Source organism: Gouania willdenowi, chromosome 4, assembly GCF_900634775.1.
Source record: "Gouania willdenowi chromosome 4, fGouWil2.1, whole genome shotgun sequence".
Lineage (NCBI taxonomy): Eukaryota > Metazoa > Chordata > Actinopteri > Blenniiformes > Gobiesocidae > Gouania > Gouania willdenowi.
The window spans coordinates 16,103,264-16,118,916 of record NC_041047.1 but is presented as its reverse complement, the minus strand read 5'-3'; the positions used below and the strand labels follow the sequence as shown (position 1 = coordinate 16,118,916).

The window sequence follows — 15,653 nt, the reverse complement described above, 5'->3', positions numbered from 1 at the left end:
GGTAGTAACCTTTGAATGAACTCTCGCGATATGATGAGGCGGAAGCCATCAGACAATCCTCACTCGTCAACTGGAGCCACTCATGTTGTGCGGAGACCAGCGGTAGTTTGGGACTTTGGGAAGGACTAAACCGTGTTTTCTCCTCCTGGAGAGGCATTTTTGGTATATATATATATAAAAGGATTTCATACGTAATGTAAGCTGAGAGGAATTTGGTGTTTTCATGGTGCGTAATTGTAAGAGTTTGTGTGAACGCTTCCGGCGGGCAAATCTCCTCGGCTCGCCCCGAGGGTCACTACTGTCAGCTACTCCACTCTCCGCCCAGCGAGCCTCAGACAGCTAGAAAATGACCGGAGAGAAGATCCGCTCACTGCGCAAAGACCAAAGGCCGAATAAGGACGAAGACCTTCTGGAACCGGACGAGGAGGCTGCGACTGGGACTTTCACCACCACCACCTCCAAATCTAACAACAAGAGCAGGGCGAGTAAAATATTCAGCAATCACAAGTTGGTTAAGTCCCCATCGAACCAACAACAACAACAACAGAATCAGCAGTCACAAATTAACGCTAACACATTGTCAACACCGGATGTTATCGATGACAACAACAAGAATCCCATCACCCGCACAGGACAGGACTTCCCGGTGCATGAGTGCGTGTTTAAGGGAGACGTCCGACGCCTGTCCTCACTCATACGGACGCAGAATATCGCCCAGAAAGACATGCATGGTGAGTAGTAACCAACCAGCCCCTCATTATATCAGTGCCCCACTAAAACAATCCACATAATCGATTTTTAAAGGTTCAGTGAGCTAGGTTTCATCTGATATCCCATCAGCCTTTTAGAAAGTGGGCGAGGCGTTTCCTATCGCTAATGGCCTGAATAAACACAAGACAGTGTTGGTCAGAAACCACTGATCTCATTATTTCATTTAATACTGTTGATCCATTACTGCTTTCGATCTCCCATTGATTCAGCACTTTACAATATCTCATAAAGCCTATAAACGATAATAACAATAATTCACTATGCACTATCAAACCGAAATTGACTAACAATAAATGATTGCTACTGTCAAAAACAAATTGGCAGTGGCTATCCGTACGTAGCAGTATCAATATACCGACATTCCATCCGTACATAGTGCCTCTCATTGGCCAGTTTAGGTGACGTGATAGGTCACGTGATTAAGACGCAACATACTTTGCTATTATTACAAAGATTCCTAAACTTACGGACTAACTAACCCTAACCCTAAAACTACGTTACGGACTAACTAACCCTAACCCTAAAACTACGTTACGGACTAACTAACCCTAACCCTAAAACTACATTACGGACTAACTAACCCTAACCATAAACTACGTTATGGACTAACTAACCCTAACCGTAAACTTCGTTACGGACTAACTAACCCTAACCGTAAACTTCGTTATGGACTAACTAACCCTAACTCTAAACTACCTTATGGACTAACTAACCCTAACCCTAAACTACGTTATGGACTAACAAACTCTAACTCTAAACTAACTTACGGACTAACTAACCCTAACCTTAAACTACATTATGGACTAACTAACCCTACCCCTAAACTACATTATGGACTAACTAACCCTAACCCTAAACTACGTTACGGACTAACTAACCCTAACTCTAAACTACATTATGGACTAACTAACCCTAACCCTAAACTACATTACGGACTAACTTACCTTAACCCTAAACTACGTTACGGACTAACCAATCCTAACCCTATGTTATGGACTAACCCTTACCCTAAACTACGCTACGAACTAACTAGCCCTAACTCTAAACTATGTTATGGAGTAACTAACCCTAATCGTAACCCTAACCTTCTGAAGTGGATTTGAATTTCTTGCCACTGTGAATTCGTACGTGTATCGCTTGTTCAGCCATTTTTTCTTCTGATTTGAATGTACGCAATGGTCACATGACTTCCGGTAACGTCATAGGCCACAAATGGTACGAATAGCAGCGGGGGTTGTCCGTACAGCTACGTACGGATAGCCAGTCCAAAAAACAATAATAGTATGAATATGGATTGATGGCTACACAAGACTATAATATTGTAAACACACTACTGGGATAAAAGCCAATGCTTTGACATCAAACATGCAAGTTGTCACCACTCTCTGTCCTGTTTACCTTTTTTACCTCCTCAAGTGACACCCAACGTCCATGGAAGCGGATTAGGGCCACTTTTGATGGAGAAGAAAATAATTTTGGGCTAAACAAGAACAAAATAGAATTGTTGAGATTAAAGTTACATTTTTGAAAATAAACTCAAATATCGTGATAAAAGTTGAAGATTTGCTAATTAAGTCAAATCTACAGAAGCGGACTAGGGCCAAATTCACCATATACAACAACAGTCTCCATTAAAACTGGCCCTGATATGTTTCCGTACAGCTTCTCAATAGCCATAGATGGGACTGAATGTGGCCACATTTCCCAAATTTGACTGTTTTTTTTTCTTTCTGAACAGATTAAGTTTATGGCAATGTCTTGTCAAAGTCCTTAAAAAGATTACAACGTCATTTTTATCAGCGAAAAAAGAAAGAATCTCATTGTTATTAAACCAGTCTTTGAAGTATAGTTTAACACGTTTATTGATACACAGTATTTTTGGAGACTGCCACAATCTGCTGTTTGTTGTCATATGGTGAATTGTCCCTCGTCAGCTTCCGTAGATTTGACTTCATTAGCAGTCCTTCGACTTTTATCGCGATAATGTATTTTGAGTTAATTTTAAAAATTTAGACTTTAATCCCGTTTTTCGACTTTAATCTTAACATTATATTTCAACTTTACTCTTGAAATTCCATCTTTAATCTCGACATTTCAACTCTATTCTGGATTTGCCCAAAATTATTTTCTCAATCAAAATTTGCCCTAATCCTCTTCTGTAAAACGCCAGACATATACTTTACATTACATTAGCTTTTAGGTATTGTAACAAAAATGATCTTTGTTTTATTTGGTGGACACCTAAGTAGATATGCATGGTTCAAAAATGCTGTGTATGAATTCAATGAACAATGAATACTGCCACTAGCTTGCCTATTATATTAAATTGTGTGTTTGGTGAATTATCTTTGATTATTTTGGGGGGATTTATTTACACCAGGCCTCACACAAAGTGTTTCCTAAGCATTAAGGTGTGGAGGCTGGATGGGGCACCTCTGATTTTACTCATATTGTGACAAGTGTTCACATAATGTGAATCTGGGGAACCAGTCCAATAATACTTTACTATAATAAGCTGTAATTAATCATATTCTGTCACTGAATCAAAGCAATAACTTAATTAGAGGTCCACAACTCTTAGCTGAGGAGAGTTATTTTGTACCATATTGTGAGAAAGGTTGGTCTGAGGTCCATCTTGTACTCTGCAGATTATGCTAATTCAGCTCCCTACAGTGTGCACTACACTGTGCAAGATTGTCTTTTGATTTGATGCCACAGTAGCATTGTCGCCTGCACCATTTATTTCCAGAAATTAGCAGTAAATGTCAATATAGCCTTCTGAGATAAGTCCTAAAAATAGTACGTTGGTCCATGGGTTTGTAGGTGCCACTTTGGGGCTCCTTGTGTGAGAGTTTTGGGTTGGCAGAATGATTGCAATTCAACTGGGTAAAGTATGCTTAGATAACACAATTTCCAAATATTCCTGGCCTGTACTCACCTAACAACCCACATATTTTGTTCCAGTTCACATGATTAGACACAATCTACTCTCCCATCCTGTAGTGCAGTGTCAGCACAGGAATGTGGACTACCTTGAAAACTTTGACATGTGGTAGAATAGAAGTGTTAGGTTGGCCATTCACCTCTCGTGTTGTTGTGCCACTTGAAAGTCTACAGGTTCTACATGAGAAGGTTTGTATGGTTTTATCATTTGTTTTAATCCTTTATCTTTTCTTTGAAAGTGTTTTTATTTTTGAAAGTATTTCAAAATAAAGTAGAAAACGTGTGCAATCCACATGATTTGGCCAGTACAGTGACACAAAATGTTATGAATCTGACGGTCATGGAAAGGAAGACACAAACAGACACTCAAGCCTTCGACACTGTCAAGGATCTAAATTATTTGTTTTCTTAAATACAGGTTTAAAGGGTTTAGATATTGATCAGTTTGGCCTTGCATCCATACAGATACTGAGTTTTGGGACCAACAAAAAGGTATTTTCTCTAGTACGGTTTGAGTGGTGAAATCTCATGAGAAAAATACAGTCGTATAAAAACACCTACGGGTCTGTTTCTTGGTCAGTATTGCCAGTAACATCTGATAATTTTCTGCTCTATAGCAGATTTAAAGACCCGCCTGAGTTTACACACCCATTGGACTCGCCATAATAAACCTCTACTTATGAATTTGACAATAAACTTTAAAGAGGCTGCACAAGAAGTTGTTGTGCCACTGCTTTATCTTCACTTCGTTTTAATTGACACCTTAACAACTTACAGGGCCTGAAATGAAAACCTTTGCAACGCCGATCTCCCCTCAGTGCATTTTACTGAGCAGTTTTGTACTGTGCCTTGTAACAGGCGTAGTATTAGCCTGCAGCATGTTTCATACTATAGCTGAGTGTTACGCTGTTCCAATACACAACAAGCACACGTGTGCCTACTGTTACTTGTTTATATGATGGTATTATCAAACTCTTATACTCAGTCTGTTTTTTCTTTTTGCTTCAGGAAACACCCCGTTGCATCTCGCTGTCATGATGGGTCATAAAGGTGAGTAATGTTTGCCTCATTCCGGTTTCTATCTGTCTGCTTTTAAATTTCTTTGTGGCTTTCTAAATTAGTTGCGCTCTCCCTTCAGAGGTCCTTTTTGTGTTTTCATTTGTCTGTGAAATTTAGTTCCTGGCAGAGCATTTGTGTGCCTGTTTATCTTGCTAACCACAACCAGATCTGTCACAGATCACTATCCAGAATCCTAAAAAGCAAGATACTCATTGGCCACGGTTACATGATGTTTTTTTTAATTCGGAATGAGTTATTCTGAATTAAAGTGTTCTGCTTTGTGTTTACATAGAAATAGTAATTCCGGAATTGAGGTTTACATGGAAAACCGGTTTATTCGGCTTTATTCAATTCTGCTTTAGGTTTGGGGGTGGGAAGGCTCTGATTGGACAGGGGGAGAACGGGACGTATCACATCATTGAGAAAAACACACAACAAACCTTTTATTGTCGGCTGTAACATAGAAGACCACACATGAGAACGGTTCTCACTTTTATTTTGATTGTAGTTTGGAAGCAGCAGCTGGACAATAACATACGGTTTCAGTTTAGACTGCGGAGCGTAAGGGAGATAGGAGCTAATCAGTGGTAAATAAATCCCAGTAAAACTCTGGTAAACAATCACCAGGAATAAATATTTGCTCTCTGGTAACGATAGTAGCAACAGGTAAAATGATAAACTGGTGATATTACAGCCTGTGAATGCAGTGTGGGGCTACATTTACTCCGCCTCTGGGTCCTAGTGCGAGTCATCCATAAGTCTGTGTGTGTTCATGTGAAAGTCTGCATGTTTATACTTCTGTCCATTCACTTTTTCCATTACATCCATGTATTCTAAGGCTCTTATTACATAGTCTCGGCTGAAGTCCAGGCGGCCATCCTGGATGTTGTCATCGCGGTAAATTGCGCATGTGCAGGACGACCGGAATTAACTTAAAGTTCCTCACCTGCAGCGGGTCCAGGTTCGATTCCCGGCCGATTTCCTGCGTGTCATTCCCTGCTCTCTCTGACCCCTTTCCTGTCTAGCAACTGTCATATAAAGGCCACTAGAGCCAAAAAAATCCTTTAAAAAAAAAAAAAAAAAAAGAAAGAGGAATTATTTAAATCGGAATAAACTAGCCACATAATTTGGATTTAAGTTTAATTCAGAATTAAATTACCATTAGGAATTAAGTGTTTACAAGGTCAGTATAAAGAGGAATTAACTTTTATTCTGCTTTAAAGAGGAATTAAAGCTCCCATGTAAACATGGCCACTCGTGGATAAAGAGGTGGTGTTAATAGTTAGAAATAAGGATGATAAATTAGTTTTTGTTCCAGTGTTTTCTTAGACGTATTCCCTTTTCCCCCATTCTCTCAAATGCTAGACTATATATAATCTGAAAGTATTTGGTATGGGTGACAAATAAGGTGGTGGGGCGTCCAAACAAATCAGACGTTGCACACCCTTGAACCGAGCAGCAGCCATGTTGAAACTCTCAGGTCAGTCTGATCCTGAAGCGCTGAGATATTTGAGGAACACACAGACAGAGGTTCCTTGCTTTATAGATACTGTAGATATTTGAATGGCCTGTTTTCAGCGGTCTATGTTTATTGTATCTGCATCTAACAAATTAACCATAAATAGATAAGTCAAAAGGCACTTCAAAGAGCAATTCTCAACTGTCAAATGTGTATGAATCAGAACATTGCACAGTTTAAAAAAAAAAAAAATCTGAATAGCATAGACTGAAGTAACTCATGCACATTAAACATTGAAGTTCTGTCCCTCTCAGTGCCGTTTATATGATCAACCTTCAGAACATACTTCTGAAATATTATTTCCAGTTTTAGTTTTTTGCAGCAGCAGACTGGTTTAAATCAGCTAACCTACTAGGTCATTTGTTTTGCACAGTCCTAGCTGTTTGTTGTCTGTCACATGAGCACTGGTTTAACTTGATTTGACATCTTTAAAAACGTTTTTTTTTTTTCTTATTTTACTGGAGGGAATGTCCAGCCTCTGTATTTTAGAGTAGTAGACATGTCAAAGCTGCCTCTGTACTCTGTTTTCCAGGGATGCTCAGACAGGACAGGCTCCAGGCTCCAGCATGAGATCATAGTTTGGGTGTGGCTCATCTGTAGATTAGCAGAAGAGCGGTCCTTTTTGTTTGTGGCTGTATCTCTGAATAATAAAGGGGCAGTATTATGAAAAAATCACTTTATAATGGTTTTGCTACAGTGATATACATCCCTTTAGCCTCATTCAGAGGGCCAAAGTTGAAAAAGTTCTGTTTCCTCCCTCTCTTGTTATTCCACATTTTGTAAAAAGTCAGCTCCAAATGGGCGAGTTGGATTTTTTCTCACTACATGATGTCACCTCACAGATATTTCTCCTCCTGACAATTCTGGCTCCTCCTACCGTATAAGAATGTGAGCTCTTCCCTTTCAAACTACCGTACACCTAAAACAAACACTGCGGTTTGATATAGAATATATATTACACGTTACTGTCATATGTAAAGCTACATACACAAAATGTGTTCACTGCATTTAACCCCTCCCCGAGGAGCAGTGGGCTGCAACGGTGTAGCACCCGGAGCAGTTCCATTTTTAGTATCCATTATATTGCCTTGTATCCCATTTGACTTGATCTGATGTGTTTGTGACACAATGCGACGCAGCGGTTGGACAAAATAAATGGTTATCAGCTTTTATGCACTATTCCTGTAGTTAATAGAGATGAGGAGGAGAAGAAAGTGACTTAGCAGCTTAACACTCCGGTGAGTGTTTGAAGTAGCTGATTGACTGCTGCTGATGTGATAAACTCAACTCAACTTTATTTATATAGCTCAAATTACAACAAAGTCATCTCAGTGCACTTAAGAAAATATAGAGTCCATAGTAAGAATTTACTGTAATGTGCCGTTTTCTGGCTGAAAACAATAACAAGAGTGTGTGGAAAGCAAAAAGAAAATCGCTTTGGTAATCACTGATCTACCTCGCAAGAGCGAGGCATGAAGTCTGCGTCTATAGACACGCCTACTCATGGATATGCATGAAGGCCCCAAAACAGCCTGTTTATAGAATCGTCATGAATTTAACTTTTCAGAGTGCTAAAACTCCAGAAAACAGGCGAGTTTGGGAAAATAAACTGAAAATACTATGTTGTGGGGGTTCTTAGAACAAATGGAGATGGATGAAAAATAGCATAACACTGGACCTTTAAGGAAATGTGTACTTATCAGTAACGTGTTTTGAGTTTTTCAGCTTAGAAACCATAAATTAGCTGTGCGGTTAGAAATCCTTTTATTAAAGACAGATTGAAGTTGAAGAAGATTTTTTTAATATATATATATACTGTATATATATATATATATATATTTAGTGTCCATGATCAAAATGGGTTTTTGCTTGTGTTGCAATGACTGCCATGTGGTGAAGAGTTCTTGATTATACTGGAAAGTATTCAGGAGTTATTTTTCGTCATTCTCTTGGTGTTTAATTTCATATTTGATGGTCAAAATAAAATTTTAAGCTGTTAAAAAATAGTTAAGAAAATAGAGACACTAAAGTTTATTACCTTTGCTCCTTTTTATTTGAAGGATGCCTGTAGTGATTTTTATTTTAAGCTCTATCAAAAGATCATACATAATACAAGAGGTTTAGTCTGGTCATTTTCTTTAAAAGTCTTTGTAGAGCAGCCAATCGGAGGAAATAACCTTTGAGTCCATAAGACACGCTTATTTCAGACGCTTGTAGTGACGTCATGGTGTGGCATTTAGCGCTACTGGTTGCTCTGTGACTGGTTCTTTTTTCTCCTCTAAGTTAAAGACTTACCCTTGCATCTGGCCAATAACAGCAGCTCTCCCTGGATTGTTTTTTAAGGTGTAACATCCTTCAAAAAACACTTTAAATGTGTGTTGTTTTATTTTTTTAAAGAAATGTACACATCTCTTTTTTTTTTATTGGTAAAGTAATACAATAAACCTATTTAGGGAGGACAGACACCCTTTCCTCCCCCTGCGCATCAGATGGGCAGTATTGAAAGTGGACTTTAGCTTGCCTCTTCTTCTGCTGGTATTAAGGCTCAGTTTTAACTTCCTTCTACAGATCTGGAGAATCAAAAGCAGGACAGGAATAAAAAGCAACCCATCAGAATGAGGAACAGCTTATGTCTTGAAGCTGTTAGAATAATTAGCTATTGAACTGTGGAGCTCTGTATGCCCCCACCTCGCACACTTCCTTTTTTTTTTTTTTTTACAATCAACATGTTTCTCTACTTTATTTATACATTCATTATTATTTAAGGGCTTAATGCCATACCCAGGAACTGTCTTCTGTCCATGTACCTCCATGGGTCATGGATAACAATAAAATAATTCTTTAAACATTTTATTTTATATACATTTCCAGTAGTGGTATCCTTTAAATAATAGGGTTGTGTGTCATGTCTTCTATTTTTAAATTAGCATTGTTTAATGAATTACCGTAATTGACCGCAATTAACTTTTTTTTTCCCAGTTCCAGTTCAGTTGGCTTGCTGAGTCCATAATTGGCGATTAAGAAATCCATTTTTTTTTTAAAGATGTACTTAGGCTTGAACAGAGGCAGGAGGAAGATGGGAGGCTTCAAGCAGCCTAAAGAGCCTCTTGAAAGGAGCCCCATCTGCAGCTAGCACACGTAGTATTGGATTAATGTCCTGAACTCTCATCCATCAGAGTTATATGAGCGCTGAACAGAACGTGCACACAGCAGCTGCACGTGCACATATCATCCCATGCAGCACAGAGAGCCATCCCTTCATCCAACCAGACATGACAGTTTAGTAGAGAGAATTGTGTAAAGTGCTTGATTGGTCAATCTTACCATGGAACACTTAACAAATCTTATCGTGTATTTAAAGTACTTATTAGAGTTGAATTATTTAGAATTCTACAGCTTAATAGGGGTCAGTGTTCTTGGGTGTTCATACATAATTAATGAGCTCCTGCCGTCAATCTTTTTTTTTTTTCTAAATCCAGACTTCATCTGTTCTTCTCCATAGTCAGCACTAAACATTGAATTCTAGACTGCCGGCGAGCAGGTGCAGACCTCGGAACACATGGCCTTGCTCTATATTTGCTCTACATGATTATGTAAAGTGTATCTGTAAATCATTGCCATCATCATTACACAATCATTGGATTTAGCGTTCATATATACAGTAGGTCAAAGGCCCGTGGGAGAGTGTGAGGCTTACGCAGGAAGCTATCGGGCGCTCTGTCCCCAAGTGCAGTCGTAGAGATGGACCCAATGGCAAGAACAGCAGTTTGTTTCCTTATTTGCTGATGTTGCATGGTTTTGCTGTGCTTTTTGGTTGCTGACATTCCTGTGACAGCATAGCTTTTGTACCATAGTCGGCACTGCATCGACGAGGGCATACATCTAACAAGAAAATGCTTTCTGACTGGTGCTTAGCCAAGCCTTTAAAACTCAACTGCATCACTGGTGTGAACATAATGACATCCCAGCACCTCATCTGGTTTCATTTGGGTTTTTCCATTTAGAAATCAGCTGTGCATTAAATAACCTGGGTACTGCAGACTGAACTACACCATTTTTGTTGCAATACGCTGTTTTGTTTAGCTGTAGTTGCACTCGGGGGATAACTCATTCCTCATTGTTATGACGGTACAAAGTTTAATTAGTAGAAGTCTCCTTTCTGCCATTAAGAATGCATAAAGACCTAGCCTATTCTCATTATTAAAACATGACATGTAGGAAGCAAGTTAATGTGGATTGAATAAATAGAGTTGCTCCTTTTTTTAAAAGGTAGTAGTCATGTCTCAGGTCAGACAAAGACATTTTTATACAAGCCTGCACATGAATACAAGAGCTACTTATGATTTGTTGACATGACTCAAGGTTTACTCAAAAGCTTTTCATTGAAGTACAGGCTGTACTGGATGCATTTATGCTGCTTTTGTCATGCGAGGCAACCTCTGAAAAGGTTTGTCTTAACAGTCATAATGAGGGTCAGACTCCACCTAGTGAAAAGCCCTACATACCCACTCAGCAGCATACTGGTAGCACTCAGCCTCCGCTCTTCTGCTCACAGGACTGTGACTGCTCCTGTTCAATGCTGAGGCAGAGCTCTGCTGTACAGATGCCAACACTGTAATGAGTGATGTCACGGCTAAACTGAACAGCTGAGCTCCAACAACAGACTTACCGGTAACTTTATTTGGCTGGCTGTAGTTTGTTAACAAGCTGCCCAGCCAGTGCAGGGATTTTCTGTCACAGAAAGAAAACAGACTTTCTATGTTTTGAAGTTGGCTTAAAGCTTAATGAACCTCCATTGGACTTAATATATGTTCTATGACCTAATTTCATAGCAATTTATACTCTTAATACAGTGTGTGTACGGTCCCATATGGTTTATAGTTTAATGGGTCAGCTGTCGGTTCAATCCTGTACACATTTTGTCTTTCAGCACAACCAGGATTATTTTCAAACCATCATGTTATGTAACGGAAACATTTCTAGTTTGCATCATACATGTTACATCCATAAACTATAAACAGGAATGTACTCACAGACTTGATTTGATTTGATTTGATGTATGTATTTATTTATTTAATTTTATCATGTAAAATAAAATAAATTAACATCAAGAAATAACCACAAAAAAGTATCTTGCATCTTCAAATTCTTACGCATCTCAGTTTACATGAACGATAAGGAGTAGGAATAAGTATAAACTTATCTAATCCTATCCTACAAATATAATACTCACATAGAAACCATGCAATAATTGTTTTTTTTACATTAATCATACCTCTTTTTCAAATAATGTACCATATCATGCAAAACTTATTATTTCATTGTTGATGAATGGTTTTTTTTTGATGCAGTACCTAATTGTAAATCTCATATTTTTTTGCTTTTAGTAGTAATAAGTAATAAGTCATTTTTACTTATTTAGCAACATCCAAAAAAAAATCTAACTTTTTTGTTTTGTTTAACCATAAGGATTTAAAAAAGCAAGGCCACTCCCACTTATAAATAATAATAATTTAGGCCTGTATTGTTTTTCATGTGTTTGCATGTAGATTTAACATTTCCATGTAATTGATGAACATATTCATTTGGAAAATTTGATTATAGTAGAATGAGTCTACTGAATGAATACCTTTAAGTGATTACTCACTGACGTTTCAGTAACTCTGTTATTACAGGTTGATAATCTCTCATGTCTGTTAAATTATAATACATATAATCCTATAACTTCATTTAGTTAAGGGTGAAAACCAACCTGACAGGGTTTGTTCTTTTATAGGAGCACTGATGACTAGTCTTAGATTGGCAGTTAGACCATGGCTCATTAGGCTGGGTGGTTGTCTGTGTCATTGTTACTTGGTTTATTACAGTATTGTTTTGACTGTCATTTCTGCAGAGTGTGCCCATCTGCTGTTGGCCCACAACGCCCCAGTGAAAGTGAAGAATGCTCAGGGATGGAGCCCCCTCGCTGAGGCCATCAGCTATGGCGACCGCCAGATGAGTAAGTATCTAAGACTGGGAAGGATGCTCTATCAGTCCTGTGTAACACAAAGTTCTCAGTGCTTTCCCAGTGTGTGAGCAGTAACTGGAGATATAAAACAAGTGCACGTCAATAATTACTGTAGGTTTTGTGTTTTTGTCCCATTTTTCCTCCCATGCCGGCCTGCCTCCTTTGTAGCCAAGAGAGAAAGAACATTCCTCAAGGCTCTCTGGCCTTTGTTCACCAATGAAAAAGCACTTTTTAACATATTTGTCTCACCCTTCAGACACAAGCTTTTTATTCTCCCTGTACTCCTCATTTCCCACCTTCCGTTCAGAGCTGGTAGATTCTTCTAAGAATGTTTTGAATTACATCACATTTCTTCGTCCAAAGACTGTCATTTTGTATAGGAGTAGGTAAGGAAAAGGTTTTTGTCTTTAAGTAATCTGAAATGAAATGAATAATCAGAGGACAGCATTGGCAATTATTGGATATCATATCTAGGGCTGTCACTTTAACGCATTAATTGCGATTAATTTATTACAGGAAAAAATTACGCCGTTAATCGCCGTTAAAAACACCGGATGGAAAACTAAAGCCTAGTTGTGTGCAAATTGTATCAGAAAGAGTTTGTTTTACCACCGGAGCCTTGTAGCCTTTGCTACCACCTCAATGCTAAACATTTAGCACCGACACTCGGACAGTGCTAACTGCTACATGCTGTGACTGACAAATTAACAAACTCACTGGATAAATATTATTTTCTGAAGGAGAGAAAAAGCAACAAGTTCGGTGCCAGAAATGTGTTTTTACTGTTTTTGATGTGCTAACTTATAGCACTACATATGACGTTTTTATTTCACTTGTATTTTCTATTATTTGAAGGTTGACAAAAGGTCTTAAATACAGCGGAATGTAAATGGATATGCCTGCATCTGTAAAAATTAAGTTAAATAAAACAGTAAATGACTTTATAAAGCTGCTGTTGTTATATATCACGTCATTTAAACAAAAATACCTTAAGTTGAGGGCGTTTCTCAGCAATTTTTAGGTGAGATTAAAAAAGAGATTAATTTGATTAATTAATTAATTACAGAGCATGATTAATTAATCACACCATTTTTAAAATCTCTTGACAGCATTAATCATATCACTGTACAACTGTATCTTGATATGATAAATTATGATGATATAGCAGGGGTGTCAAAATGATTTTAGTTCAGGGGCCAAATATGGAGCAGTTCATCTTAAGTGTGCAGGAAAATGAGTGATTCAATCATTATTGTGCTCTAGTTTGTATTTCAAACATATAAATCAATGATAAAATATGTAAGGCACTGTTATAGGTTTTCTTTATTCGATATCTTTTGCTCACTGGAATACAGGAACACATCTCGGCTAACGCAGGCTCGTAACGTAAACCCTGTACAGATCAGCAGTTCATTGCAGGGCAAATACTCAAACACTTAACATCTATCCTGGTTTTTGGACTGTGACACGAAACAAGAGGATTTCTAGCATCCTAAAAAGTCTAAAGATAATAAAAAAAGCTGTTGTGGAATTTTTGCTATTGCCTTGGAATAATTTGTCCAAACAGATCTTCTGTAGTACAGAGAGCTTTGCAAGCGTTGCTGTTTGCAGAGTGTGTGAAACAGACAAATGGATGTTTTTTATCTTTTTTCTTTTAATGGCTACTCTAAAGTGCTAAAAAAAAATAATTGGCTGATGGCCGATCTTGAAAAAAGTCCATATATCGGTCCTCCTCTACATTGCAGTGTTCCACTTTATTTATGACCAGTTAGTGACCTGATCAGTATCTGAGTGCTTTGACTGTTAGCTTGGTTCAACGTTAATGCAGTTGGTACCGGTGTCTGAGCCTGTGGTCTCTTGGTGGTCTGTAGCCAGATGGTGCGGTTGTGTTGATTTCTCTGTCCTGCTGAGAGGTGCTGTGGACTTTGCTGAGCTTGTCCACACTCATTAGACTTTAGGTGTGTTTGCTACATATGTGCATGCTGGATTGAATAAAGTCATTTATCATGCAATGTTCTCCAAATTAAATGTAGTGCGCTATTATTTATTTCCTAAGAACATTTGAACTCATTCACCTCCCTCCACACAACTGCAATCTTAATAGTTGACTTAGTGTTGTTGTTTTCCTGACTGTTTTGCACTAACCAGCATGTTTATAGCAGGCAGTGAGCTGGAACATATGATGGCTTGTTAATGTGACTCATCTGCTTCTCCTGTTTAAAAGTCTCCTTTGCGCCTGCTTCTCCCTCGTGTCATTAAGAAGGTTAAAGGCACTGCTCATTACCAGACGGCTTCAAATCTGCCAGCCTGGATTCTTTTGAACTTCCTGTAGCATTTTGATCCCTGCGGGGCGGTGCACAGGGATTGGCTGGGTGGTGCTTTGTGGGTCCTTTCTGGCTCCAGAGGGCCGACACTTCTCTGAACCAAGACCAAACATCAGCGTAAACTGATGCCTAAAGCTTTGTCATTGTTGGCAACATTTGTGGCACTGAACAAAAACAGTGTTGAGGAGTAATGATATATTTGAGCTGGGTATGATCTTGAACCGTCAGGAAAACACACAACCACAATCTTTGTTTTTGAACAAAATAAGTGTGTATTCGTTTAACATTATAGCGAGAAAATGTTTGCCACATTTAAGTCATATTAGAACAATCTATGTAGAATAGGAGGGGGAGGCTATGTCATTTAAAGGGTCCCCAATCATGTGCCAAAATCTTGTTAAAGCCACGTTTAGTCCATGAAAGACTAAACAAAGCAACAATAAAGGCTGATATCTATCGTGTGTATTGTTGTAATCCATATGGAATTGTTACACAAGCAAAACTAAAATTACTATTAGAGCAACAGCAAAAATGCAACAAAGAGTATTCAAACATTTAATCTTCAAATGAAGACGCAGCAACATTAACACAGAAAATTGAAGATTTATACAAAACTCTGGCTTTACCATGCATATAAAGGGGCTTTAGGCTGTGCAGACTCGATAAACTTTAATGTTCCCAAACCTATTAGTGAATCCGGTTGGTGTGTTTAGACACATATAGTCTGTTTGGAACTTGAAAACTCAGTTTACAACGAAAATAATACAGATTCTTCTTCCTTGCAAAACCTGACGTTTTAGCCTGTATGTTTTATTCTGAACACGGCCATTATTATAGTGATTAAAAGAAAAGAAAAAAACTAATATTGAAAAGTTTGAATAGCTTGTTATTGAACTAAATAAACCTCTTCTGAGAAAAGTTGAGGAATGACATTTTGTTCTGTAATGCCCTCAAACCATTTTTAATGAAGCTTCAGCACTGCAAACAGCTAGTTTAGTATCACAGTTCATTGTGTCCTTATTATTGCTCT

General features: G+C 38.2%; 1 protein-coding gene across 1 annotated transcript in view; it reads left to right on the top strand.

Annotated features, from left to right (window-relative positions):
- The first annotated feature begins 56 nt into the window (after window positions 1–56).
- The window catches only part of ankrd13c (ankyrin repeat domain 13C), a 28,304-nt gene continuing 12,707 nt past the window's right edge, over window positions 57–15,653 (top strand). The window contains exons 1-3 of the mRNA XM_028445193.1: window positions 57–731; window positions 4,723–4,764; window positions 12,186–12,290. Of these exons, the coding sequence (XP_028300994.1) occupies window positions 347–731; window positions 4,723–4,764; window positions 12,186–12,290 (532 nt within the window). The 5' untranslated portion in view covers window positions 57–346. The remainder of the gene's footprint in view (window positions 732–4,722; window positions 4,765–12,185; window positions 12,291–15,653) is intronic.